General features: G+C 53.7%; 8 protein-coding genes across 8 annotated transcripts; 4 read left to right on the forward strand and 4 right to left on the reverse strand.

The window, feature by feature from the left end:
• Nucleotides 1-2,487: 2,487 nt before the first annotated feature.
• EV422DRAFT_578707 (uncharacterized protein) lies at nt 2,488-3,861 on the reverse strand (the record flags this gene model as incomplete). The annotated part of the gene is made up of 3 exons (XM_053073292.1): nt 2,488-3,144; nt 3,210-3,429; nt 3,482-3,861. The coding sequence occupies 3 exons, from the start codon at nt 3,859-3,861 to the stop codon at nt 2,656-2,658; spliced, it is 1,089 nt and encodes a 362-aa protein (XP_052925076.1). The 3' UTR covers nt 2,488-2,655.
• A 384-nt stretch (nt 3,862-4,245) lies between these two features.
• EV422DRAFT_567786 (uncharacterized protein) lies at nt 4,246-7,339 on the forward strand (the record flags this gene model as incomplete). Its single annotated transcript, XM_053072576.1, has 4 exons — nt 4,246-4,511; nt 4,619-4,967; nt 5,034-5,775; nt 5,868-7,339. 4 exons carry the CDS (start codon nt 4,246-4,248, stop codon nt 7,337-7,339), a joined length of 2,829 nt encoding a protein of 942 aa, XP_052925077.1.
• Nucleotides 7,340-7,610: 271 nt separating this feature from the next.
• On the reverse strand, nt 7,611-11,833 carry EV422DRAFT_67414 (uncharacterized protein). Its single transcript, XM_053074295.1, has 9 exons — nt 11,388-11,833; nt 11,013-11,319; nt 10,759-10,899; nt 10,412-10,682; nt 10,215-10,324; nt 9,860-10,144; nt 8,494-9,788; nt 8,200-8,406; nt 7,611-8,079 (listed from the first exon to the last, which is right to left on the reverse strand). The coding sequence occupies exons 1-9, from the start codon at nt 11,643-11,645 to the stop codon at nt 7,882-7,884; spliced, it is 3,072 nt and encodes a 1,023-aa protein (XP_052925078.1). The 5' UTR covers nt 11,646-11,833; the 3' UTR covers nt 7,611-7,881.
• A 91-nt stretch (nt 11,834-11,924) lies between these two features.
• On the forward strand, nt 11,925-14,820 carry EV422DRAFT_573927 (uncharacterized protein; the record flags this gene model as incomplete). The annotated part of the gene is made up of 10 exons (XM_053073179.1): nt 11,925-12,214; nt 12,298-12,785; nt 12,849-13,011; nt 13,080-13,264; nt 13,339-13,420; nt 13,476-13,721; nt 13,786-14,214; nt 14,282-14,317; nt 14,381-14,571; nt 14,626-14,820. The coding sequence occupies exons 1-10, from the start codon at nt 12,040-12,042 to the stop codon at nt 14,818-14,820; spliced, it is 2,190 nt and encodes a 729-aa protein (XP_052925079.1). The 5' UTR covers nt 11,925-12,039.
• A 582-nt stretch (nt 14,821-15,402) lies between these two features.
• Nucleotides 15,403-16,194, reverse strand: EV422DRAFT_485446 (Formate/nitrite transporter; the record flags this gene model as incomplete). The annotated part of the gene is made up of 1 exon (XM_053067373.1): nt 15,403-16,194. A coding segment is annotated over one exon (792 nt), but the record flags the coding sequence as incomplete, so codon positions are not given.
• Nucleotides 16,195-16,747: 553 nt separating this feature from the next.
• Nucleotides 16,748-18,963, forward strand: EV422DRAFT_567790 (uncharacterized protein; the record flags this gene model as incomplete). The annotated part of the gene is made up of 3 exons (XM_053072577.1): nt 16,748-17,461; nt 17,532-18,133; nt 18,573-18,963. 3 exons carry the CDS (start codon nt 16,748-16,750, stop codon nt 18,961-18,963), a joined length of 1,707 nt encoding a protein of 568 aa, XP_052925081.1.
• A 662-nt stretch (nt 18,964-19,625) lies between these two features.
• EV422DRAFT_530611 (uncharacterized protein) lies at nt 19,626-21,140 on the reverse strand. The gene is made up of 2 exons (XM_053070413.1): nt 19,774-21,140; nt 19,626-19,645 (listed from the first exon to the last, which is right to left on the reverse strand). Exons 1-2 carry the CDS (start codon nt 20,758-20,760, stop codon nt 19,637-19,639), a joined length of 996 nt encoding a protein of 331 aa, XP_052925082.1. The 5' UTR covers nt 20,761-21,140; the 3' UTR covers nt 19,626-19,636.
• Nucleotides 21,133-22,092, forward strand: EV422DRAFT_578711 (uncharacterized protein; the record flags this gene model as incomplete). Its single annotated transcript, XM_053073293.1, has 4 exons — nt 21,133-21,149; nt 21,235-21,270; nt 21,374-21,523; nt 21,681-22,092. The coding sequence occupies 4 exons, from the start codon at nt 21,133-21,135 to the stop codon at nt 22,090-22,092; spliced, it is 615 nt and encodes a 204-aa protein (XP_052925083.1).
• Nucleotides 22,093-25,938: the final 3,846 nt, after the last annotated feature.

The raw sequence follows: 25,938 nt of genomic DNA on the forward strand, positions 1-25,938 counted from the left end.
TCTCTTCAGTTAATGGCTCAACCCCATACGATCACTTTGACAAAACCTACAGTTGTCATGACCAACTGGAGAACACCCTGTGAGCACCTTATAGGGTGTGGGAAGTGTGGGAGACAGGTGCGCCTTCAGTTCTCAATGCTTTGATCCAGGAATTTGCAGCTGGCTTTGGAGGCCTCTATGCAGGCTTCTTTGCAAAGAGGGTTATCACTTTCTCGCTCCCTGCGGACTTTTACTGGTCGCATGTGGTCTCAAATGGGGTTTTGTGCATTTTCCTCAAAAGTTTTAGTCAAGGGTTGTCTAGGGTTTTGCAAAGGGCTAATTCAAAGCCCTTGACGACTCTCTTCAGTTAATGGCTCAACCCCATACGATCACTTTGACAAAACCTACAGTTGTCATGACCAACTGGAGAACACCCTGTGAGCACCTTATAGGGTGTGGGAAGTGTGAGAGACAGGTGCGCCTTCAGTTCTCAATGCTTTGATCCAGGAATTTGCAGCTGGCTTTGGAGGCCTCTATGCAGGCTTCTTTGCAAAAAGGGTTATCACTTTCCCACTCCCTGCGGGGTTTTAATAATGACAAGTTGTCCCAAATGGGGTTTTGTGCATTTTCCTCAAAAGCTTTAGTCAAGGGTTGTCTGGGGTTTTGAAAAGGATTCTCCAGCACACTTCTAGGAATGTTTTTCATTATTGGTGCAACGCTGTACGGGAACATTTTCCTTTCCCACATCCCACGGCCTCACCATGTAACCCTAACCCTAACCCTAACCCTAAGTGTCGTCATTTACACGACAGTGAATTACAGACAATGCTGAATTTGTTCGGCAGGTAATTAAGACCACTACGGGTTAAAGTAGTGCTGGTAAGTGCGGCCCACAATGCAATCTTCCGGGTTCCTCAGAAGTAGTGTCCATCCTATCCAGGAGCCTGTAATGTCGTTGAAGTTGTGTGACATGTGGAGATCCCATTTATCCTCGCCATCCGGATCAAACATGTCCAAGACAAGCACATGCGTAGTGCCGCCAGCGATGGCACTTTGAAGAAAGGCTTCAGCGGCTGCCTCGGGGATGTCTTCCCCTTCGGGTGGGGTTGCAGTGCACATGGCGGTCGATTCAATTTTGCTATCCATGATGGCCTAACCCTGATGGACCGAGATGTACTGAATCGCCGATGAACCGCTAATGTATTGATCGTTAAATGATGTACAGGTATAGTATCTGTGTATCAGTTTACCCTTGTTGTGCTGCGAGCTCATTGTGTCCAACACCTGAAGGGCAGGAGACGGTCGTCGATCTCCCTTCATTACGCGCATTGTTTATGCTAGGGCCGAAGGGCCGAAGGGCTGACCTGCGCACCTATTCTGTCCCTCGACGTCATGCGTTAGAAATTCTACCTTGGAAATGAAAGTAGTTGCGCCGACTGCACTGCACGCCCGCCAAGCAACAATCAGCCCAACCTTCTGCGATGGCCGTTCCGTAGACGACGACATCACCAACATGCAGAGGTTCCGACTGTGGTGGCAGTTTCCTGCCGCGATCACTTGACGACAATTAACAACCGACCTTTGTACGCTTTCCGGCGCATGCATGTTGACGAGGTGAACACCTTGGTGGTTGATCCTACACACAAGGTGGCTGCGTTCAACAAGGTCAATCACCAACATCCTGTGCAGTCTGGCAAAGTGGCAGCGCATCGCTTGCGACGGAACCACGTCCATGTGGCATTAATTTACGAATCGCTGATTAATCAGCTGGCCAGCTTATTCCGCTCGCCAGCTCTGTGAGGGGGTGTGCTTTTCGCAACCCGATCCATTCCCGTTGTCTGGGTCCCCAAACACGCCGACCGTCTCCTCGGGCGACGTTCGAGCGACAACCTATCCTGTTCGCGAGGAAGCGCAGCCAGCCTTGACGTAACAAGAGGCTGCGGAAAAGCTTCCAGACCAAGGGTCATTTTTGGTCACATTGAACATGAACAAAGATATCGGTTCCGACAGGCTGATTAGGTTTAATGTCAAGAACAACACGACAGAAGTCAGAGCGTACTTGCAAACGTGCATCCTTCCCCAGAGCACGCAAACTTTGGCTGTCTACGACACTACCGGCAATATCTTCAAAGGACGGCTATTGAATTCTCGACAAACATCGCAGCGCAGGCGGTAGAGCCATCACATCAAACCGGTCCCGCGCAAAACTCGATGAGAACGCTGCCTTCCCTGCTCTCGGGACTAATGGCGCAACTACAGCGTTTTCGGGACGCACACGCACAATGCCAGCGGCTAATGGCGATCTGGAAGCCATCGCGACCGTCCTCATCTATGAAGATCTTGCAGAGCCAGAGGATCACTTAGGCTGCCTTAGGCTACAGTAGGCTGCCAGATATCTGGTTACGACGCCCCAAGGACACATCATTCCGGTCATAGCCACCGGCTCAAGTTGCCGACCCCCATGCAAATCCTTTCAGCACGACCGCTAGCCCAGGGCAGGACTGACATCTCGCCGGTGACTTCTGGGTTGCACATGGAGGCTCAACAACCCGTCGTAACCAGATATCTGGCAGCCTACTGTAGCAGCCACTGTAAGCAACGACCGACTGTACCGAAACGTGGGCCTCACGAACGATCCCGCCGACTATCCAAACGGAATTTGGGGGAGGCATCTCGTCACTCCTCTTGATGGCCCGGAACGACCCAATCGTTCTCGCTGAGAAACTCGTTGACGTGTTTTACGGACTGTATGACGGGCACAGTGACGGCGCCTTCGTCCTCGTTGTCTCTTAAAAACTTTTCCACAATTCCCCCGAACCCGCTGGCGTGGAGAACGCGGCCTATCTTCGCATGAAGATCGAAGTATCGCGGGTCAGGTCTTTGAGCGTGCTTCCCATCTAGAAGCAATGTATCGCCATCCACGACCGTTTGCAGCGCGTTTGCCATTTGCCGCACTCTACTACCCGTGCGAGCCAGATGGGCAATCGTGTACACGATCGCATTATCCGCGGTCGTCGACGTGTCCACCATCCAGTTGAATTTCCCAAAATTTTGATGGGCCGAAGTCCACAAAGTGATAATGTTCGGCAAGACGTCGACTTTCCCCAGATCCATGCCGGGATGGCCGAAGAGGTTCAAAGCCGTTTCGAGATGTTGGCCTGCTCCCTAGAATGCGTTATCAGATAAGCTTCTATTCCACCTAACTTAAAGTGGCGCTACAGGACACATACCCGGACTTTTTGAATGGAGAAAGGAACGATGTGTGCTCCTTCTGTATACTCCATCGCAGCGTTAGGGTTGGCCGCCGCCTCCTCCGAAGGCGCGGCTTCCGACATGTAAGCCGAATATACACAGCGGTACCCGTCCCTCTCCAACGCCTCCACTTTCAAAACACCGTCCCGCTTCACCGACGAGTCCGTGTTCCGAAGCGTATCCAGCGCATTTTTTGAGCTTTCGCATACCGAGGGGAGAGGAGCGGACGGACGGCGTGCGGCGCGATGACCTTTTCGGCGAACCCGGGGATGCGGGCGAAGACGATTGCCTACTTGCTGGAGTGGTGCGTCCGGACGACCGAGGAGTAGCTCCGCCTATGGCCTTGCACGTCGTAAGGAAGATCTTGATGGTTTCGAACAATATATCGACCGCGTGCACTTGGTTACGTAAGGCCTTTCCTCCCTCACAGGCTTGCCGTACGGCCGTTGCGACCATGCCGCCCTCCGTAGCCGTGACAGTATGCAAAGCGTCGTAGATCTTGTAGTTCAGAGATCGGATAGGCTGGTACTCATCTTGGCGGTTCTTAGTTGCTGCACCGGACTTCGCATATGGGATCTTGGCTGCCAGGTACGCCGTTCGGATGGGGTCGATATTTGTCGCAGTGGCCATGGCGAAGCTGTCGAAGAGAATGCGAACAGAATGGTCGGTGAGGGAACGCAAGTGCAGGCGATTCTGGGAGTTGAGAGATGCTCACTGTTGTTTGAAGAGGAGGAAGAGTGTACCGGCCAGGCGCAAAAGCTTTCTTGACTTGCAACGTCGCGTAGGGTGCAAGGGCTGTGCAAGGGAATCAACACGTCCGGGGGGCGCAGTCGTCGAATTCCAGAAGGCTTGTTAATAAACGTACGGGACTCATGGTGCGCACTGCCGCTCAGAGTCTGTGTTTGTCTACGTACAGAACCTATCACTCATATCCAATAATAGATAGTTAACCCTGCAAGCTTCTCGTTCGAGCGAACACAATGCAAGCGGGATCGATTTGCTTCCTCCCTCAATATGGACGTCGCCAACAACCGTAGTCGCAGCAGTAGCCGCTCGCCGAGCGCAGACACAGGTCTGGTCGGAGCAGCAGTAGAGACCCCGCCTTCCGCTTGTTCAACCTCCCAGCCAACGAAGGCCACCGCAGCTCCCACCGTTCCCAGTCAGGACTGGCTTGCGGTTTGCGGAGATCCCATCGTCGTGCTATCGTCGAACGACCATAGGATAGAGTTCACCAACGATGCGTTCGCAAGAGAAATATCCTCGGGAGCATTCCACCGGAGGTATGTACAACGTCGGTCTTTGCGACGCGAACGGCCGATATTCTCCTTTTGTTCATTCTTTTTGCTCACCCGCCGCTCCCACTCCATCCCGGCCGTGTCGAAAACAGGTCTTTCACGCAAAACTTCGTGCACCCCGACGATGTTCAAGCCGTTGTATCGCTTTTGACTACCTTTCGACAGGTGACTGGAGCAGTATCCGCGTCGCATCCGCAGCCCGTCCGTGCTCGTTTCCAGACGCTGCGGGTGACGGAAGGCATGCCCAAGTATGCCACTTACGACTGGACCATTAGCCTGCATCCAGGGACCTCTTCCCTTGTCCTCATTGGTCGTGCGGTCGACGGACCTGTGCGGGATATCTCGCGTGCTGCCGAATTTGAGGACTTCTTTGAGAACGCACCCATTGCCTTGCACTGGTTGAGCGCGGAAGGGATCGTGCTCTGGGCCAATAAGACCGAGGTATACGTCGCGCGTGATCGGTTACAGCGGACTTGGCTGAACGGACGCTGATTTCATCATTTCCAGTTGAACTTCCTTGGATACACGAAGGAAGAATACTTCGGTCGCCAGATCATGGACTTCTGTCCAGATGAAGCGGTCGTGCTTGAAATCTTCAAGCAGTTAGGTTCTGGGAGTGCCATCCACGACGTCCCCGTCCGCATACGCCACAAAGATGGTACCATCAAAGATGTTCTGATCGACAGCAACGTGAACTACCACCCTGACGGAAGTTTTCATCATACCCGGTGTTTCATCCGAGACGACACGAAGCGGAAAACAGAGGAGGCCTGGCTGAGGGCTCAGATAGACGCCGCGGAAAGCGCTGCGGCTGCCAAGGATGATTTTCTCCACGCGTTCGCCCACGATATCCGCACGCCCATGCAAGCCCTGCTCGGCACCGTCCAGCTCCTGTCGATGACAACTCTGGATGAGGAGCAAGTCGATTTCGTGGACACCATCCTGTCGTCCGGTGACGAGCTATGCAACATGCTGGACAACATCATGGATGCGGTCAAGTTCAAACATGGTATGCCCGTGATCCAAGTCAAGTCCGAGGTCTTCGACCTGAAAGCCGAGATCGAGAATGTCATCAAGCGGCTGGCGGTCCTATTGTACGACAGGGACGTGCTCTTGTCCCTGGCGTGGCACTCTGCAATAGCGTCGACGGTTCCGAAATTTGTGATGGGGGATCCTGTGTCGTTCAAGCGGGTCCTGATGAACCTGATCTCCAACTCAATGCGGTTCACTCGGAAAGGCTTCATCACAGGTATGCACGATGCCGACGATGCCTCCCCCTTTTGTGTTTCTCTGCCCGTCGTTCGCTTACCCGGGCACGCTTCGTCCCCTGTTTCAACCCAGTTTCCGTCAAGTACGATAGAACGGATCCAGAGGGCATGCCTTTCCGCTTCAGTGTGGTGGACACCGGTTCCGGTGTCTCCAAAGAAGACGCTCCCCATGTTTTTCAGAAGTATTGGAAGAAGGACGCGCACGCCGGACGGGGTATCGGCGAGTTCCAAGGCCCGCTGGGAACCGGAGGATCTGGGTTAGGACTGAACACTTGCAAGATGCTGGTCGAGGCGATGGGAGGGGTGATCGGGCTGGAAACAGTGGATGAAAGAAAAGGTGCGGGCGGCGCGGTCTTTTGGTTTAAACTACCCTTGAGGGTAGTGCCCGACCCAACGACGGGCGGGATCAACGGCATCCGCTCGCCGCCATCGACGATAGGGTCAGAACATTCGGAATTACAACGTCGCGCAGGGGTTCATGGACGGAAGGAGATCGATAGCGTCGAGCGGTGGATGGAAGGCGTGACCGCCACCGATAAGACACCGGCCGACGCGTATGCTCTATCAGAATGCGCGCCACCGGTCTCCAATGACGATTTGCACACGATTTCCCCGGTCAACTTTCACCCCTCCCACCCCGTGCACCGAGCCTTCACGACACTGAATCTGAATGGATACCCGGAGCAAGGCGCGGCGAGGAGTGCAATAGACGCGGTGGTGCGTCAGTCCCAGGCAGCCATCGAAAGCATAATGCGGAACAACACCTCGAACGTGGTGGCGCCTGACCGGATTCTCCCGTCCGGACATGGTTTTGACAATCTCAACTCCCTTTCAAGGTCCTTCCTCAATCCATGCCCGCAGTCCGATCTGCAGCCTCATGCGGGAAGCGGACGAGCAGGAGCCCACGGTCACGGCCCCTACGATGCTGCCATTGTAAGAAGCCGAGAGTCACTGACCGCGGGGACAATCCAGGAACCATTCAACGGTTCTCAGCAACACCTCGACCAACTCCAGCGACCACATCAAGGGCACCAGCATCAACACCTGCAGCAGCATCAACACCTGCTACACCATCAACATCTGCAACTCCATCAACCGCTACCGCACCACAGCCGCATGCCGCTGACGTCCGTGTCCAGTCGGGCTTCCGAGACCAACACCACTTCGTCCGGCAATCGGTCCGAGCCGTCCTTCTCCGTCGTATCCACACCTCGTGACGTTTACCAACCCTTGAACCTCCGCGTCATCGTCGCCGAGGACAACCCGCTCTGCCAAAAAGTCGCTAGACAAATCCTGCGCAAACTAAATTGCACCGTGGACCTCGCATCCGATGGCATCGAACTCATCAACATGTATGCCTCCCGACACCCTGGCAAGGACTGGGACGTCATTCTCTGCGATCTCAGGATGCCCAACATGTCCGGGACCGACGCATCCCGTCATCTCAGAGAAGTTCTCGGGTGCGGAGTGCCCATCATCGCAGTAACCGCGGAACGTGGGGCAGCGGAACGGAGGGAGTGTTTCAAGATCGGCATGGTGAGTTAGTACTTTTGAACGCCCCTTTCTCATTGGGCTATCCCCTCGCCGCGTCTTCATTTCATGCGGAAGAGAGGGATTGCCCTGCCCTGCGGATCTTCCTTCGCTGTCGTGCAAATGGCCACTCCTGATGACGATCTTCCTCCCCTTTTCGTTCGCCATGCGCAGAACGCTTTCCTTTCCAAGCCGATCGTCGTCTCGGAACTTGTTTCCAAGTTGAAGGACCTCTGCGATGTTGATCACGGCCGTGAGGAAAACATAGTGTCCCCCGGTGGGGTGCGACTTTCGCAGGGGAGGATCATCCGAAACGTATGAGTGTTCGCAAGTGAACGTTGTTGACAGGGCACGGAAGAGAAGGTCGGGCATTCCATGCTTCCCGGAGAACCCTGATGTAGAGATTGCGCCGCCCAGCTATTTGTGTTCGAGCAATAGAAGTTTATTCTTTCCCAACCCTATTGTACATTTGGGAGTAGCCGGCTAAGAGTAGGACCTTCAAGATCGGTGCATGTTGATTGTATTCGCTATGCTTGTCTACGTACAGTACATGTCTCCTACGCTCGCTCTTCACTTTCCTTCTTTCCTGCTAACGTTGCCGCCGGACTTTCACCAAGTTCCTCGTACCCCTCACAGTAACGCAGCAATGTCCGCCGCAGATCTGCTCGTGCAAACGGCTTGGGCACAAAGTCGTCCATGAGCCCAACGCAATCGTCCTGCAAGTACGCGTTGGCACTAACGACAGTGATGGGTATCTACGTAGCAAAGTGATAGACCGGAATTGCTCACTTGTCAGATATTGCATGTCCATTGAACCAAATCAAGCACAGACACGGAGAGGCAAACTTTGCGTCTCCGTGCGTTTGTCACCTTACCCTGCGTAGTAAATTCGCGATCTCCCATTGCCGAATAAGGGCTGCCGCCTCGATTCCGGACATTTTCGGCATGTTCAGGTCGAGCAAGATGATATCAAATGCGGACGGATTGCTGGTGTACTGCGAAACAGCCTCAACGCCATCACTGGCTATGTCGCATGTAACATTGAGCTTCTTCAGGTGTTGACGCATGATACGTTGGTTGATCTAATGGAAAAACGAAAGGTAGGGTTTAGCCCCACTTACCTCCAGTGAGTTTCATGAGCCCCGGGGGAAGGGAGCAGGCTAAATTACCGTATTGTCCTCGGCAACCAGCGCGTGGGGCCTTTCACGAACGTGGGTGATTGCATGCGTTGCACCTATGCGCCCTTCAGTTGGCGGGTCTGCGTGTGGCCGAATAACTTCCGTCTTTAAAGGTCCAGGTCCATCGAGAGGTTTCTCAATCACGCCTGGACTCTTCCCTGCCGGTGAAAGGTCATCCGCCGACATGCTCAACCCTGGTATGGATCTCGCTAGGAACTGTTTTAGCATCGCTGGTCCCAAAGGAAGCTTGAGCCAGCGGGCACCGCGAAAGCCTTCCACGTCTTGTAAAGGTGATGAGCGTTCGAACGATATTGTCGGAGCAGCCAAAATTCCGACACCTGCCGGAAACTCTTTTAAGACAGCAGCGAGCGCCGGAGAGCTCATGACTACGGCCTCGTCAGCAATAACAAAGTCGAATTTGGTTTTCGAGGTTGCGGATGCCGCAATAACATCCACGGCTGCCTCAGGATTAGCCAGCCCCAAGACCTTTAGCCCCCTCGACGCTAGATGCGACAAGAGGACGTCGCAGACCATGCGCCGCGGATGTATGACCAGGCCGCGAAGCCCGGGCAACCACACAGGAACTACAGGCGGGAACGCCAGCGATACTGTGAATTCCAGACTGAACGTAGATCCATGATCGTCCGGCGAGATCGACGATTCTACGGTTAGTGTGCCCGATATCAACGCTGCGAGCTGCTTTGACATGGGAAGGCCGATGCCAACACCATCAAAGCGCCGAGTGTCAGTTGCGTCAACTTGCATGAATGCCTCCCATATAAGTTTGGTCTGATCCTCCGGTATTCCACATCCATTGTCCTGAACTTGAAGGCTGAGATCCACACTGTCCAGTTCCTTCTTGACAACATCAAGCGCCACGACTATCCAGCCTCCCGGTCCACTTGCGAACTTGACGGCGTTGGACAGCAAATTGTCCAGAATTTGCCGCAGTTTCCATGGATCACCGATCACCGCAGCCGGGACTGGAGCTGATATCAGAAGCATCAAGTCTAAGCCCGCTTTGGCAGCTTCCACCGCATAACACTGAACTGTCTCGTCCAAAAGAGCGTTCAAGTCGAAATGAACAAATGCAGAGGTCGCAACCGGAATACTTGGTTGATTTGTAGTATCCAGTTCAATATGCATCAGGATACTGTTCACGGATTTGAGGAGGGATATTCCTGCCGCTTGAATAGCGACCATACAATGGCTTTGGTCATCGGTGAGCTTATTGTCAAGGATAAGATCGGCGTTGGCAATGATGGCAGTGAGCGGTGTGCGGAGTTCTTTTAACAGATAACATAGGAATGTCAATGCAATTCAAGGTCAGGTGAGATTGGAGTGGGGCGGGGTTTACCGTGCGACATCGTCCCCAAGAAACGCAACCGAGCGCGCTCGCTTATTTTCACCATGACAGCGAGCTGATTGGCCTGTTCTATGATCCGTCGCTGGGCAGTCTGGCGATCACTAATGTCACGAATTACAGCGGTGAATTTGCGTTCCCCCGCGACGTGAAAGTCGCTTATTGCCAGGTCGCAGGGAAAAATTGTTCCATCCTTCCGCTGTGCAGAGGCCTCGCGAGAGGTTCCAGGAACTTGCGCCTGGTCTGCTTCCATATAGGCAGAAAATTGCCCATCGTGAACTTCAGAGAGGCAAAAACAGGATCAGGGGATTGAACGCAGATATCACTTGACTCCTCAGGCGCTTCCCACCGTGGGATAGGTTCGGTACCAACAGGCCGACGTGTTTGCCCAACACCTCGTCTGCAGGATACCCCCATATTTTTTCGGCCGCCGGATTAAACAATTCCAGTATCCCTTGGCTGCATACGATCATGAGAACAGTTATGAAAAATACATCTCAAATGGACAAAAGACATGACGGGCATTGCGCTGGAAAGAACACTTGCCTATCAATCACACACACCGCGTCGACGGTAGAATTGATCACCGAGGTCAATAGGGCCGCATTCTTTTCTCGTTCTGCTGCCGCACGCCTGGTCTCGGAGAGATCATGAAGGATACCGGTATAGAACAGTCGGTCCCCGATCCGCATCTCAGACACACTCAGTTCGATCGGAAAACAGACCCCATCCCGTCGCTGAGCTAAAACCTCCCTTGTAGTGCCAATGACGGACCGACGATGTGCGTGATCCTTATTTTTCAAGTAGCCGTCATGAACTACTCGTATGTGAAAGTACACCATTATCAGGCGAGTAGATCAAAAAAACTGTGCAACCACATCCGCGCCGCTTACGTTCACGCAAAGGAGAGGGCATCAATATATTTATGTTCTTGCCGCGGATCTCGTGTTCCGAGTACTGGAATAGCTTTTCAGCAGCCGACGAAAATAGCTGTATGCTTCCTTCGGCAGAGATGACGATGATGCATTTCAGCGCTGTGAGGAAGAAACAGGTTGTTAATGTCCGCGATGAGAGAGCTGAAGATGGCCGGCCGCAATGCTCGATTTAGGAATGTAAATGGTCTACGGCTCAAGGGATCACAGCTTACACGTAGCAAAAACGGCCTCCAAAATCTTCTCACTTTTGTCAGCGAGTCCCCTGAGATTCTCGACTTTGGCAAGAAGGACTCTGATCGCATCCTTTCCAGGAATATCCATCACTGACCAGGACACACTGACGGGTACTTTTGCCTTTCCAGCGCATTCTGCGGATAGGGTGGCGCTATTCGAAGTAAGAAGCTGCGAGAGTCCAGAGTGATGATTATTGGAACGGCACGTTTCCTGGGCACCGGCCTCAGTATGTGACGCAGGAGGCGTAGAAGAACCTTCCCCTCTTGTCAGCATGCGCATAATCTCCTTCGAGAATTTCGAGAGTTAGTCTCCCGCTCCGTGCGGCTCCGTGCAGATCCGCACCGCAACCTAACCTCATAATTCCAAGGTCGACCACCAGCGTCCTGAACAAACGACCCGAAACCCTGACCGATGATGGAAGCTTCGTCGACGCCCAACAGGCCTCGAGTGTTCCGATCAGCGGCGACTATCAAACCAGAGTTGGGATCCAGGAAGAACGTGGCTGAAGAGGAGGAGCCCGGAGTCTTGGGGATAGAGCCGCTTGCGCTGGGGTCGGGGGCTCCCCCAAGACAGGGAGGGTGACGCGGTGGGTGCGAGGGTGATGCTGGCATGTGTGGGTGGCCCCGTTCTGCAAGCGGGAGGCGGGTTATAGTACAATTGTACAATTTTCATCGGACGGCACCACCAGGCGTTGCGTCCAGAAAGCCCACATTCCAGAATCCAGACTCCCGGCAGTCATTGTGGCTTGCCCCACACTCCTGAGAAACCCGTGGTGGATCTCGGATCGGCGCCACATCTGCGACGCGATCATTTTGATTCTTGACCTGCGCCACGTTCGGTGTACTATGGGTTAGGGTTAGGGGCTCCTCACATCCCGGCCGGTTCCAATTTCCTTGCTTTTCTGTTCACCACCCTGACCCCCAGGTCTATAAAAAATAGTACCTGTACAGTACGTGTCTTTCTCTCGCTCTCGACTCACCCGCTCCCGGCTTGCTTTGTCTTTCGATGGCCACCCACTCCGACTCCTCCGTCCCGCGCGCCCGCGCACTCTCAATCCCTTCCACGAAGCGTCCCCGCCTCTTGCCTGCGTTAGCCGTGCCGCAGGGCGTCTATGTAGGCATCGAAATCCATCCCGTTTTTCCCACTCCCGCGTTCTCCATCTACGTGCACGACGGTTTCTGTAAGTTGACTGTGGATAGCGAGTGTCCGCGAAGCGGTGCGAGGTGGTTCACACCGCAACCTGACGATCCGTTCCATCTTCAGATGAAGTGGACTTCACAACCCAGATTATGGCCGACACACAGGGCTTTCACGAAATTTCCGACACGGACCAGCCGACACCGCCCGTTGACTCCACAAGCGATGTCGGAAGAGTAGCGATGGCTGACATCGCCGACTTTGTTAGCAAAGACTACCTCACCCGGATGGAAACCGCCATACTGGCATGGCTCAAGGCATACGCCGCGTCTCACCGATACAAGATCATGGCGGCGGGAATCGGAGCCCCGAAAGGACACAACATCCAAGAGGCGGCCGGCAAGAGCTTTCTGCTGTGGACCCACGTTGCATCCAGACTGCTGCGTCTGCATGCCAAGCTGTGGTTTGAGCTGGACGTTCTTCCCGTCTTTGTGAACACGCGAGGCGTCAGTCTCGACGAACGGGCGTGCTCGGCTGCCCGGAAGGCCCAAATCTACCTTAACCCGCACTTTTCGGGTAACATCCCTCGAATCGTGGTCGGCTATAGACACATGGTACGTGCTGGTGTTCTCCGCTCAGGGCCTCGCCGGGTTTCATTCAGTAACCTGGTTCACAAGGTGGAGATTGATGGCGATGGCAGCATTCGCCTTGCCGACGCGGTTGACTACCAACGTACGGTCACCGCCCACACATGGACGGTCTTCAAAGACCTCGTCGGAAAGACGGAAAAGCGGCGCGTCAAGATCGCGTTTTTCAGTTCGACAAGCCAGGGTGGCGGGGGTAGGCAATCCCGTCGGGGGGCATTCTTCACCAACGCACTCAAAGGCTAATGTGCATGGACTGTGTAGTTGCGCTTATGCGTCACGCGCTCCTCCGGCTCTTCGGCCTGACAGACCTCGACGTTAAGTGGTTTGTGATGAAGCCAAATCCAGCCATTTTCGAAATTACCAAACGCAAGTTCCATAACGTTCTGCAGGGTGTTGCACCCTCAGGCACCGAACTGACCGACAAGGACAAGGCGTTATTTGTGCACGTTCGTGGAAATCTCACTGCTGGAGTCTGGCCTGTTCGTTACTAATACGTCCGCTCCCATCGTGTCACGACTAGTGGTGCAACGAGAATGTGAAACGGTACTGGGCCGATGGACCGCTGAAAGAATCGGATGTCATTGTTATCGATGATCCCCAACGTAAGCTGCCAATGGCGTACCCCAACGGTCAAAACGCCTCTCATCCAGCTTCCAGCGTGCGGTATCATTCCGGCCATCAAGCGCCTGAATCCACGCTGCAAAATCATTTACAGAAGTCACATCGAAATTGCTTCTCACCTCGCGGACGACCCAAAGACCGAGCAGCACCATGTGTGGCAGTACCTGTGGGGTTTCATTCAGCATGCGGATCTGTTCATATCGCACCCCGTCGCGAGTTTCGTGCCAAAAATCGTTCCGAGGACCAAGTTGTTGATGATGCCTGCGTGCACGGACATGTTAGGTAGCGCGTCTTCCCTCTCGTTCGAAGAGTTGTGATGATTCAGCACTAAAGCCAATGGGAGCAGACGGTCTCAACAAGGAGCTTGATCCCGAGGCTTTGACCTACTACCAATCGCTTTTCAACCGGATCGCCACCGACGCCGTGGGTCGCGGAGCAGAATTTGGCGAGCGTCCGTACATTGTTCAGATTGCGCGCTTCGATCCTAGCAAGGGAATCCCGGACGTCCTGCGGGCCTACCGCGCCCTCCGTCTTCGCCTCGAGGCCGAAAATGTTCCAATCGCGCTTACCCCTCAGCTTATCCTCGCGGGTCACGGATCTATCGACGACCCCGATGGCAATCTGGTTTTTGAACAGGTGCTCGGTACCTTAGCGAACACCGAGTTTGAGAATATAGTAGACGACATTGTACCCGCCTGCCTCCCGCCATCGGATCAAATGCTCAATTGCCTTTTGCGAGGCGCTCTTGTCGCATTGCAGCTCTCCACCAGAGAAGGTGAGCAAGTGGGCTTTCGCTTACTCGCGAATCAATGACGAAGCTGATCTCACGTTATCCTTGCCAGGATTTGAGGTGAAAGTGACTGAGGCGTTGCAGAAAGGTGAGCGGGATTTACGGCTCCTCATGAAGTGAGGCGTTCATTTGACCACATGGTACCTACGAGGCGTTCCGGTTGTCGCCTATGCCGCTGGTGGAATCCCCCATCAGATCATTGATGAAAAAACGGGGTTCCTCGTCCCGGTTGGCAACGTCGAGCAAGTCGTGGAGCGCCTGCACGCCTTGGTGACGAACCCGAAATTGCGCGAGCGCCTGTCGCGAGCGGCTCGGCAGAATGTTAATGAGGATTACTTCACGGTGAGCATACGACGCGCCAGAGGGCGCAAAGCCTCAACCTGAAATTTTGTGCAGGTTGTCTCCGCAATCAACTGGATGTTTCTGTTCAACCACGTCCTGGACAACAAACCGGTTCCCGCGCTTGAACCAGAAACGGCCAGCAATGCCGACGAAGCGGTCGCTGCCTTCGAACGCGGCAGACGGAGTTTGAGCGGAAATGTTTTGTGGGTGAAGGTACGTGTGCAGGCTCTTTTGTCTCTCCGCGAGTAAGAGAAAATTGCAACGATAGCTCGGAACCCGGGCTGACTGCGAAATCTTTCGGTTTGCTCTTTCAGGATCTGTGGACCCGGGAGTAGCGCGACAGATTTCTCTGTGAAGCAAAGGCGTCCGTCGCACCGCGCAGGGCTCTGTAAGGAGACGGAGTGAGGATGCTTTAAGGAGCCTGTGAATTATTGTTCTTAGCTTGGATGTATGTGTAACCATTTCAAGACATTTAAGAAACACGCTGCACTGGGGCAACTGGAATCTGCGGGCTAACTAGTTGGAGGAGGTGCAGGGACCGATAGAGACGTGCTAGTGGGTTTCAATGATATTCATCTCCGGTTAACTCTTGTGTGGCGTCCTCGCAGCATGGGGATTTTTTGCGGCCTTTCCAGCGGCGTCGCGATTACGTCTTTGATGTGAGAGAGTGCATTTTCACACGATGAGGTCGGAAATCGGAGGGGCCTCGGATGCAGGCCTGGCATGGTCATGGACCCCTTCATGGACCTCGAGGATCACAATGTCGTCCCTCCTGTCCTTGCCTGACTTGCCCCACTTTCCAGAGTGCCTCTCGGGCTCGCTGGAGCGGTGCCAATGGTACATGTAAAATTCGCTTCCTCCGATCAGGAGACCCCCGCCCACTATGTTCCCCAAAGCAACACTGAAGATGTTGGCAAGCATGCTGCCGGTGGTGACCGGAGCGCCATACATCCAACCAATGGGAATGTAGTACATATTGGCAACGCAGTGCTCCCAGCCCGTGGCGGCGAACGTAGCGATCGGCAGGTAAAGTCCCAGAATCTTCCCGGTGACGTCGCGTGCGGCAAGGCCTAGAAAGAATGATAGACAGACGAGTGCGTTTGCTGGTATGCCCATCAGAAACGCCTTGTAGAAGGGCAGCTGAACTTTGCGAGTGGCGATCGCAATCACATAGGAGCGAAACGGTTCCGGTTCGAACAGGTCGGTCAAGTAGCCCAGCAGGTAGGCAGTTAGGGCGCAGGCTGCGAAGTTGGCGCCGAACACGACGATCCAATTGACCAGGACGTCTCTATTTGTCACCTTGCGGTTGAGCCGTGCGACTACCATGATCATTGTGTTTCCGGTGAAAAGCTCCCCTCCGAAGAGCACGATGAAGACGATCCCGATGGGAAATGTGGCACCGAGCAGCAACTTTGGGAGCACCGGCCAGGACGCCCGTATGTCCGCCGGAACGCCGCCAGCGACCTGCTGCGCAAACATTCCAGCAAAGGCCACCCAGATGCCGGCCAGCAGGCCGAGGAAGACGATGTGATCGAGGGAATTGCGGCTCTTTGTAATGCCCAGCGTGGTGACAACCGCCTCCAGTTCCGCCCCGGTGTTGTAGCCGCGCGGCAGGGGTGGCGGTGGCGGCTCGGCTCCGTCACTGATGCGGACGGCTGAACCGGGTGGAGCGTCGATCGAGAGGGTGGCGCGGCGTTCAACGCCGGTTGCGGGGTTGCGTGCAACGGCATGGGCGACATAAGTCTGGGGCAACGGGGCGCAGTGAGAAGGAAGGTTGCAGCAAGACTGATTGTAGACGGGAGCTGTTGGTATGACGACCGCCGCCGCCAGTCTCATTTTGGCCGACATACTGTACATGTCCACGGGAATGTGATGAGAGAGGAACACTGTCCGGGCCGGTTGGATTCGGGGTACCTACAGTATGTACGGATAGGCCAACTGAAGTCGGTGTTGCGCGTCGTCCAGAAAGGTGAGTTGAATCGGACTTGCAGAAAGTCCAGAATCCAGAATCCAGACTCTTGGCACTCTTGGCGGTCATCACTGCAATCTGCGCTTCAAAGTCAAAACAGTGGACGTGCGCAGCATAGAACAACGACGCAGAAGTGATCTCTCACAATCAAACCCGACGTTGGTGGTCACTTTATCTTTACCAGCGTATGCGACGATCTCACCAAGAATGTCCGAGCTTTCCCTGGCACGACTACCTTCAATCGTGCTCTCGCAGGTGGCTGGCTTTCTCGTCGACCTGCTCACGTTCCTCGCCTTCACTTCCTCGTGCCGCACTCTTAGGGCTGCTGTGCGTCCCCGCCACTACGCGGCCTTGGTCGCCGTCATGTGCAACCGGACTCGCGATGCATCGGGTAGAGTGCGTAGTTCGATTCTTTTTTCCATGTTCAATGCGCGCGTGCCGCCAACAGGGTTTTTTCCCGACTTTGAGGATTCCGGCATCAACGATTTGGGGCCGGTCTTCTATCCGTTCTTGCGTCCGGACGAGACTGTCATCACAGAACCTCAGCAATCATCCTCCGGAGGATCCCCGTTCTTCTTTGCCATCTTGGAGGATGTGAAGAAGCTAGACTTGCAAGGCGGCACCTGGATACCAAATAGCTTTTATAACCACACCGTGCTGCTGCAAGCGATGAGGTGGGACCTGCTTTCATTGGCGAAATGGATACATGCCCACGGCGTAGTCCCTACATGGGGCAACCCTCTGCTTTATGCCGCGAGGTCCGGCAACATTGACATTGTGCGATGGGCGGTTCAGGAGAAATTATTCAACGGCCCTAACGCCTCGAGATTTTATGGCGGCGACGTCTACACTCCGGTCGATGAAGCATACCGAGCAAATAAATCTGAGATAGTGAACTATCTCCTCGAGGCAAGACTTCCTGTCTGCATTAAAGAATGCGCCTGGAGGGAATATTACATCATTTTTGCTTATTCTTTATTTAATCTCCTAGGGGGCATCCAGTAAGCCAGAACTCTCGTACTTGTTTACCAGCAACTTTCGTCCAACATCCGAAAAAGCTGTTGAAACTACCGATCTGGAGTTCATCAAAAAGATGTTGGCCGGCGGACAGCATATAACCCCCGTAGCCGCCTGCGCCGGTCGTGCACTGAACATTGCTGTGACAAGGCTCCTGCATCACCATGGCATGGATCTATTGGACGCATTCAAATCTGCCTGTGAAACAGCATCCGTCTCAGCTTCAGAAAACATTGAGTACCTGGACCTTCTCCTGAGCTGGGGCGGTGATGACAATCCGAACCGTCAGCTGTGGATAGACAGCGGCTTGAACTCTGCGTTTTGGGCTTGCAAACTGGAAGTTGTGCAACATCTTCTCTCCCTGGGAGCACAATTCGCTGTGATATACAACTTGAAGGGTTTTGCCTCAGGGATGATAACGTCGAAAGCCAAAGAGGAGTTTTACTTTGCTCTCATGAACGACGGGCGCGGCCGGGAATCGCTTTCAAATTGGGCCCATCTCCCCTTATCGGCGTGGACGGTCACGGACAAAGATGATGCAGAGGTTGCTAGAAAAAAGGAAGAGCTGTCTGCGAGGTTTGCTGTGATGCGTGCATAGAAATGATATACAAGGCTTGAATGTGGCGACGCGAGACTCGACCGGAGAGCTCTGTAGAAAAACTCACGCTCGCGCGCGTCTGTTGAAGGCTCACCGCCCATTACACACAAACGGCCCAACACGCCCACGTTCCCGACAGTGCGGTGAACACACACAGAACGTCGCAGAAAACAATTTCAGAATCTGAAAACGGACCTCGGTGCTTTTCCTTGATAAAAGAAGACACTTTGAAGCGACCGACTATAGAGGTACCTTCGATTTATTTTCCCACCAGTTAGCCGCTGGGTCTGCCACTCGTGTATGTACCTACCCAATAACCTTTCAGCATGATGTTCCCGCTGGGCTTTTTGAACACAACGTTAGCGAATCTAACAACGCTCAACGATGCTCCCATCGACGCAGTTGATACCGCTACAGGCTGGACAAAGAGCGCCTTGCTAAAGTCATCCTCGATCAGAAGGCCGGCATCGAGACGGTTGTCGGCACCTCTACCTCTCGCAAGCCCCGAGTGATGAAAGCTGGGTTCATGGAGACCGTCGACCGAAACGGAGTCATCGTCGTTAGTGACCACGAGAACGGTTACCGCCGCCGGCTCAATAAGAAGCTCAAATCAGGGGGGGAGAAAATCTCGCAACGCGTTCGCTGGGTTGATGCGGATGTTTGGCGATGGAAACATCGCGATCCGTGGATCGGAGAGGGGAGCAAAAAGCGGGCTCGGCCGGTGGAGAGTGACAGTGACAGCGAGACGGACGGCGGCGAGTGTGAGGATTGTAGTAGCCGGGAGGAGGGTGAGAGTGAGAGCGATTAGGGATGGGCTGTAATAGTGATATAACGAATATAGGAGATCCTTGCAATACACCTTTCGCTCGTAAGAATGGCCCCTAGCTTTAAATGTGTTTCGTAAAAGATACCGATTGGACTCACCCTCTGAATGATAGCGACTTTTGTAGAGCCCGATGAGCCTCGATCCTCCAACGCCTCGGCGAGTGCAACATTGGGAAAACATGTTCCCAAACCCGATCGGCGACTTCCGATGCAAAAAAACGCGCAAATGCCGATGCCACAGCATTGCCTTACACCCCTGTACCATCATTCCATCGAGTAGATAGCGATATCGTAGGCCGAACAGTTGAAAGTAGCCAGTGTAATCAGTACCGCCTCGAAAGCGAACTCACGATGACATTCAATAATAACAGACATTGATTTCCTGATTATATTACAATCCACTCGTATGAAACACCTTTGTCTGCATGAACATTGAGTGAACAAAGCGATCGTCAGTGTCGTAATCGGTGACCGAATGATGAAGGATATCAGGTCAAAAGAGGGTAAGTGTCCCAGGCCGGTGCTTCAAAATGTAGCCAATGTCGATGAGCTCAAGGTCTCCACCATTGTCGAAGTCACCGCAGGTGTATTGTGCTGTGAAGCCTCGGTCCTCCACATCGTAATGACAATCGGCGGTCGAGTTCCTACAACCATCTTTACGCGTGCTGAGATTCATTCATTATTTGATTCACATTTGGAATTAGGTGAATCATAGACCTTTGGTTTAGTAACATGATCTATAAAAAGTATTGACGATCTTGGGAAATCGGAATAATTGTACCGATCTACTCACCTGTGAGAACGATTGGGGTGTGTGTCGACCAGCAATCGTTGATAGGGAGTTGCGACGTATCTTCCAAGAAAGCTTCGCAATGGCCGATCGGTTGGCAGAATACTCAGTAGGAGCTATGATCCAGGCTTTCGCATGGATAAGTTCAGCAATACCGAGGCTGCGATAGGCTTCGTGAACCTCCCTAGCACCCTCGGATCTATGAGGTGTTAGATTTCTCGGACACGATGACCATTCGGAAGGCAACTTACCTTTCGGCATTGGGCCTAGCGATCTCACCAAGAGGACTGACGCTGCTGCTGCCTCGTGCTTTCCAAACACCTGAATGGCAGGCCCGAACTTCGCCGTTCCCTGCTTCGGATGGGTACCCGATCGCTCCTGGTTGAATCGCACACTTACACGATGCCTGTGGGGCTGCGAGTTGGGTTTCGCTTGTTCGATCCATCGGTGATAAACGTCGCACATTGCCACCGTCGCTTCGGAGGAAAGAGCATCAGGTATATGAACTGCAAGAATTTCGTAGTTGTTTTTCTCATCGAGACCATATATGACCGTGTCGCAGTCAATGAAAGTCGGAGGCCTCTGGAGTGCTGCGTCGGGAGGAACGAGATGGAAGCAACCTGCAGTGCGACGAGGACAGTGAGCAAGAACTATCTCAGTTTCCTTGCTAGCAAACCACTCGATTGCCCTCGGTGGAAGCTTGACTCCAAGACTGATCGCACGAGCATCGAGAGTTGGAAAGGAAAGTGGAGGCAATCGAAGTGTGGTTGGGCGACCATAGGTGTGTCGCTGGGTAACACCAATTTGCGAAAACGAGGGTCGTTTTCCATCTCGCTTATCGAGAATAAGCTGGTCGAAGATTTCTCGTCGGCTCGATGGGCGAGATCCATATGACCGCTTCTTCCCTTTATTTGCGACGACAGCAGCCATCCCCCCTTCCATCTCGTCAGGACCTCCTCGCAGCACCGGAGTGCTCTGACCTGCCGCCATCGCACCTGCTGTTTGGACTCACAAAGGGCTGGTTCGTCATCGTTGGCGCTGTGTTTCCCAGTGTCGCTAGCAGGGGCTGGGTATAAAGCCAAGGAAGCCTCGGTCTGTAGCTGTTCAGTGGCCCTCCAAGCCTTAACCTGCTGTCGGTACGAGGGTTTGCACTCGTGGCACCACCAAACAGGCTTCTTCGGCACAGTGTCCATAAAACAGCGACGATGGAACCACCCTCCTCGGCTGCAGGCCCCTGCACATCGAAGCCAGTCTCGCTTTGCTGAATTGGCCGGGTTGGGCTCCTAATTGTGTATCGCATTTGTGAGCGAACAATGTTGGTGGGTAACCAAATAAGAGCTTACATTACCTGCAAAAGGCGACATGTCGGTAGACCGCAGGTGTGTTCACAACACGTCCGAACTTCTCCACCCAACACATTGGATTTGGAATTGCTACACGTTTTCACTACCCTGCTTCCGACAGGTCTGAATCCGAAGCATGTTTGAGAACAAATGTACAGTACGTAGACGAGAAAGGAATCTTTGTATTTCAAGTACAGATTTATAGATACACAATGTAGGAAAACGTAGTATAACATCACGACAATTGCGCGGCTTTGTAGGCGTTCGACTGGACCATTGGTTTCGCCGACTAAAAGCCGGGTACTCAACAGGAACCGCCACGAGAAGGCTGTCCAGTATGGGTTCCCGCCTTCAAAAGAGAAAAGAGAAGGTCTAGTAAACAGCAAATCACAGAAGGACTTACGGCTCGGGTGAGTCCGATGAAGCTGAGATGGAGAAACGATCAGCCGACGAATGAGAGACTGGAGGCGACGAGTGAGAGACCGGCTTGAAGGAGCTTGTCCGTACCTTGGCGGCGAACACAAAGCTTGGGGTGTGAGAATCGAAGCCGTGATCTTGTCGTGTGAGAATCGACGCCGTGATCTTGTCGTGTGCGATATGGAACCTGCGGAACGAAGACGTGGATGAGCCGGTGAGCCCAGCGACGATCGCGACTATGACTTGGAGACCTAGGCCGTACCTTGGCGGCGGACAGAAAGCTTGGGGTGTGAGCTTCCAATCTCAGATCTTGTCGTGTGCGATATGGAACCTGCGGAACGAAGACGTGGATGAGCCGGTGAGCCCAGCGACGATCGCGACTATGACTCGGAGACCTAGGCCGTACCTTGGCGGCGGAACGAAAGCTTGGGGTGTGAGATTCGAAGCCGTGATCTTATCGTGTGCGATATGGAACCTGCGGGAAGAAGACGCGAATGAGCCGATGAGCCCAGAGATGATCGGGAGTATGACTTTAAAGTACCTTCATATCGATTGTGGGTAGGAGTAGGCCAACCACGTCGACGTTCCGATTGGCGCGAAGCAAGAGTCCACTCTGACGTATCAGGTGTGCGGGTTTCCTCTACCTCTATGCAGGGGCCGCCTCGGTATAAACCTCAGTCGACGGCAATGGGCAGCTTATAGCGAAAGGATTCCCACGTCGGTAAAGTTGGCCTGGGGAGAAATGAGGAAGGAATGCCGAGGTGGGTGGGCTTTTATAGACGGCGGGCGGGGGTTGCTCGCTCTATCTCGCAGCCGACAGAGCGCTATAGCCAGCCAAAAAAGGTGGCACAGTCATGCTAAATGCCCGCAATCCGCGCGTGAAGAGAATGAGGGTCTCTGCACTGCCCTTTGTTCATTCCTTTCAGTTCGTCCCTGGGCCTTTGCTTGGCCTTTGTGAATCATCACGGCCCAATCGACTCGAGGATGTCGCAACGTGTATTGACATCCATTTGTGATCATCGCGTTCTAGATGTCCCCTGGATTCGAACGAGATTGATTTGCATCGCGTTCTTCCCATGGATTCGAAACAGAAGCGCGTGAAGTACTGTACGAGATCCCTTGACAGTCCGACGCGTTTCCGGACAGACGGGTCATATACAGGAGGCCAGGTGTATCTGGGTACGACGGGTTCTGCGCATGTTTATGGAACCCAAAAATCAACGACCGGCTGCCGTCAATTTGCGTGCTTCTTCGGGTGTGTAGGCAGGCCGGCGACTTTTGTTCCGTCGTACCCGGGCAATGGCCACCTACTGTATATACAGTCAATTCTTATTTGCAATCATATGATTTTGGAGATTGCATCGCGTTCTACGTGTACCATGGATTCGAAGGGGGAAGAAACAGAAGTACGTAGTCAGGATACAGTTTATCACGTACGCCATACCCAGTCATACCCAGTCATACCTTTGGGCTTGCCCTGGGGTGCCGTGATGTCGAATAGTGATAGCAGCATACGAGTGGTGGTCTTGAGCCCCAGGGTCGGTGGACGCGGACGAATGTTGGAGGACGCGTTTCCGGACACCCTGCACGCGTCCCTCAAACGCTGGTTCTTTTCCTCCCCCTTTGCTATGGATATCCAGATGGTGCACGAAATACAGCGGGTGGCCGAAAGAGCAGTTACGCGCGGGGGTAGCTACCCCTGGTTATGTGGCACCATGAACGTGCGTCTTACAACGCATTACGGTATACAGAACACAACCATCCCCAGAGCAGGAATTGCATGCTCCGCATTTCAAATGCCGCATTTCAGATGATTCCGATGATTCATGAGCAATTGGCGGGCTGGAAGGCTCCATGATGTTCTGTGACTTGGCGACGATGGTCTGGGGATGGTTGTGTTTTGTTAATGCGTCGTGGTATGCACAAGGTCTCTGGAGTAGGCGGGAAACGCGGTCGGTGTCTGAAGGGGTTGCGACGCGAGGTGATGGCGACGCGCATTTGTGCGTTGGATGGGGTCGGGATGAACGACGATGAACGACGACGATGGCGTGCTGACACGAGGGATGGATGGTGGGACGACGACAGCATAGGTGGTGGGCTCCCGTGGAATGGCGACGAAAGTCGAGTCCAATTCGACGACGTGCACTGTACCATCCCCTCCTTCGCCAAGCTACACTTCGCTGGGTATATAAAGAGAGCGTGTTCTTCGAGTTTCCGATTCGCAAACCAACCCCAGCACAAACGATCGAATCTCTCGTCGACACAAGCTCACCAGATACCTTTCTCCCAATCCTAACCCTAACCCTAACCATCATGGGAAAGAACAGAGTGAAGCAACGCGCCAACGAGAAGCTGAAGAAGCAGGCGCGCCGCGACCGGCGTTTCCAACGCATGCCCGAGTACGTCAAGCGCTGCGAAAAGGTCGCGGACTGGATCGCGAAGGAGAGCGGTAAGGAATGAAATGTTAGGATGCTATGTTAACGATGTTGTGGTGCGCTTACACGACCCCTTGTCCGTCCAGCAGAGGACCCCGCCGGCACCGCCGCCTCCGCCTCCGCCTCCACCTCCACCTCCACCTCCACCTCCACCTCCACCTCCACCTCCACCTCCATCTCCACCCCCACCTCCACCATCCCGAAACCCGTGCCCCACCCCATCAAACCCATCGACCGATGCTACAACAAGCCGAAGAAAGGTCTATCGAAGGTGCGGGCACGGGCGAAGACGTTTAAGAGGTTGGATAGAGCGCGTAAGTATGAAAACAAGGGATGCTTTTGTATGTCCCTACAGTGGTGGTTGGAGTTTAATACGGAGGACTTGGAACTCACATCAGCCCGTTATAGCTGGCGCACCCGGCAAGAGGCTCAGAGAGGACCTTCGGAAAGCGCAGGAAGAGACTCGGCAGCTCGCCACCGCCACCGCCGAGAAGGATTCGTCTGTTAGTTCTCGCGTTGTGTATGAATAGAGAAATTTGTTAATATACCCATGGCTTCGCCGAGTACATTTGCTGTTATGCCCCGCGTCTTTCGAATTTCGCAAATTGCCACAGTGCCGTCGATCCCCGTCGCTCGCACCCATCGACTACCCCAACTTTGAAGGGTTTCTTTTTAGGGTTCCCACAGAAGGATGCAAAAGCCCTACATAAAGGAAAGATGCTCCGAAACCTGGAGAATGCAGTCAAATAAGAAAGCGGGAAGCTTACAAGTGAACAGAACATATCAGGAGTGTGCTTCTCGGCAGGTTCTTACGGTTATGACCCGCTTGTCCGCAGGTTGAAGCGGTTCTGAGAGCCAGCTGTGCCCGCCAATGCCTTTGCCGGGCTTGCCTGACTTCCACTCTCCACACCTGGTTTTCGGCCTCCCACGCGGCCTCTCCAATGCAGGAGGAAGCTGCGCCGCAGAAGAGTGGCATTCTGTCATTTATTTCGAACCGTGCCATAACGGCAAATACTCGGCGAAACAATGGCATATATAATATTATATAATATGAGAATTATAGCAATCCGTCAATACATGATTTGGCCCATCGAACATTAGAATTGTTGGGATTGTAGATGGAACTGTGGTTGGCACGGGAGTAACTATGACTCTCCTAAGGTAGCTAAATGCCTCGTCATCTTATTAGTGACGCGCATGAATGGATTAACGAGATTCCCACTGTCCCTATCTACTACTATCCAGCGAAACCACAGCCACGGAAACGGGCTTAGGGACTGAGGGAAAATACGTGATGGAATTATCCTGACGCTCCCGAGGAGGAAAGGACATACCGGTGAACGCGAGGCGTGGAGCGCATCTACAGCCAAGAAGTATCTCGGGGCGCTTGAAGAATAGCTTGCACGCTCAACGCGTGCAAAGATTTCAATCAAATTTTCTACCCTAACCCTGACCTTACGGTCGAGGCACCGCTTTTAGAACCTTGCTAGAGCACATTGTCATATCATGGGGTACGGTAGTTCACACTGCGAAGGGTGGATATTTGGTAGACAAGTAGAGTTATCTACCTCACTCTCCCGTCTTGACGTCGGCAGCGACGTCTCCCCCGGTGGTGTCGTGTCATCCCCCTGCACAGGCTCCTAACCCTGCTCTTATCCCTCCTCCCCACCATCGAGCAGCTCTGCGTCGAGCAGGAGATCAACGACGACCGATAAGTGCTTGAGTATTTGAACGTTGCGCCGGCGCCGTATCAGATCTTCGTGAGGAGGTTTGTGTTTGTCATGGGTTGCATGTTGAGCTGTGTCGGGAACGCCGATAGTGCCGCAGCACCAGGCGCGATAGAGACGTTCAAGGATTACCTGTCAAGGCTGTTCGCGTGCGTGTATAAGAAGCCGCCCCTCTCAGGAGCTGCTCAGGCGTGACGAAGGTGGTATCCGTGCCTGTGGAGAATCCCCCGTTAGGAATATGTATCA

The sequence above is a fragment of the Fimicolochytrium jonesii genome (assembly GCF_025526975.1).
Source record: "Fimicolochytrium jonesii strain JEL569 chromosome Unknown EV422scaffold_13, whole genome shotgun sequence".
NCBI lineage: Eukaryota > Fungi > Chytridiomycota > Chytridiomycetes > Spizellomycetales > Powellomycetaceae > Fimicolochytrium > Fimicolochytrium jonesii.

Bases quoted from the DNA above. Each gene is read 5' to 3' on its own strand.
- EV422DRAFT_67414 (XM_053074295.1), bottom strand. From the start codon at position 11,645: ATGCCAGCATCACCCTCGCACCCACCGCGTCACCCTCCCTGTCTTGGG. The intron at 11,320-11,387 runs GTTAGGTTGCGG...AAATTCTCGAAG, and splicing joins GTCGACCTTGGAATTATGAG to GAGATTATGCGCATGCTGAC. The intron at 10,325-10,411 runs GCAAGTGTTCTT...GATCGTATGCAG, and splicing joins GCGGTGTGTGTGATTGATAG to CCAAGGGATACTGGAATTGT.
- EV422DRAFT_530611 (XM_053070413.1), bottom strand. From the start codon at position 20,760: ATGGCGGCAGGTCAGAGCACTCCGGTGCTGCGAGGAGGTCCTGACGAG.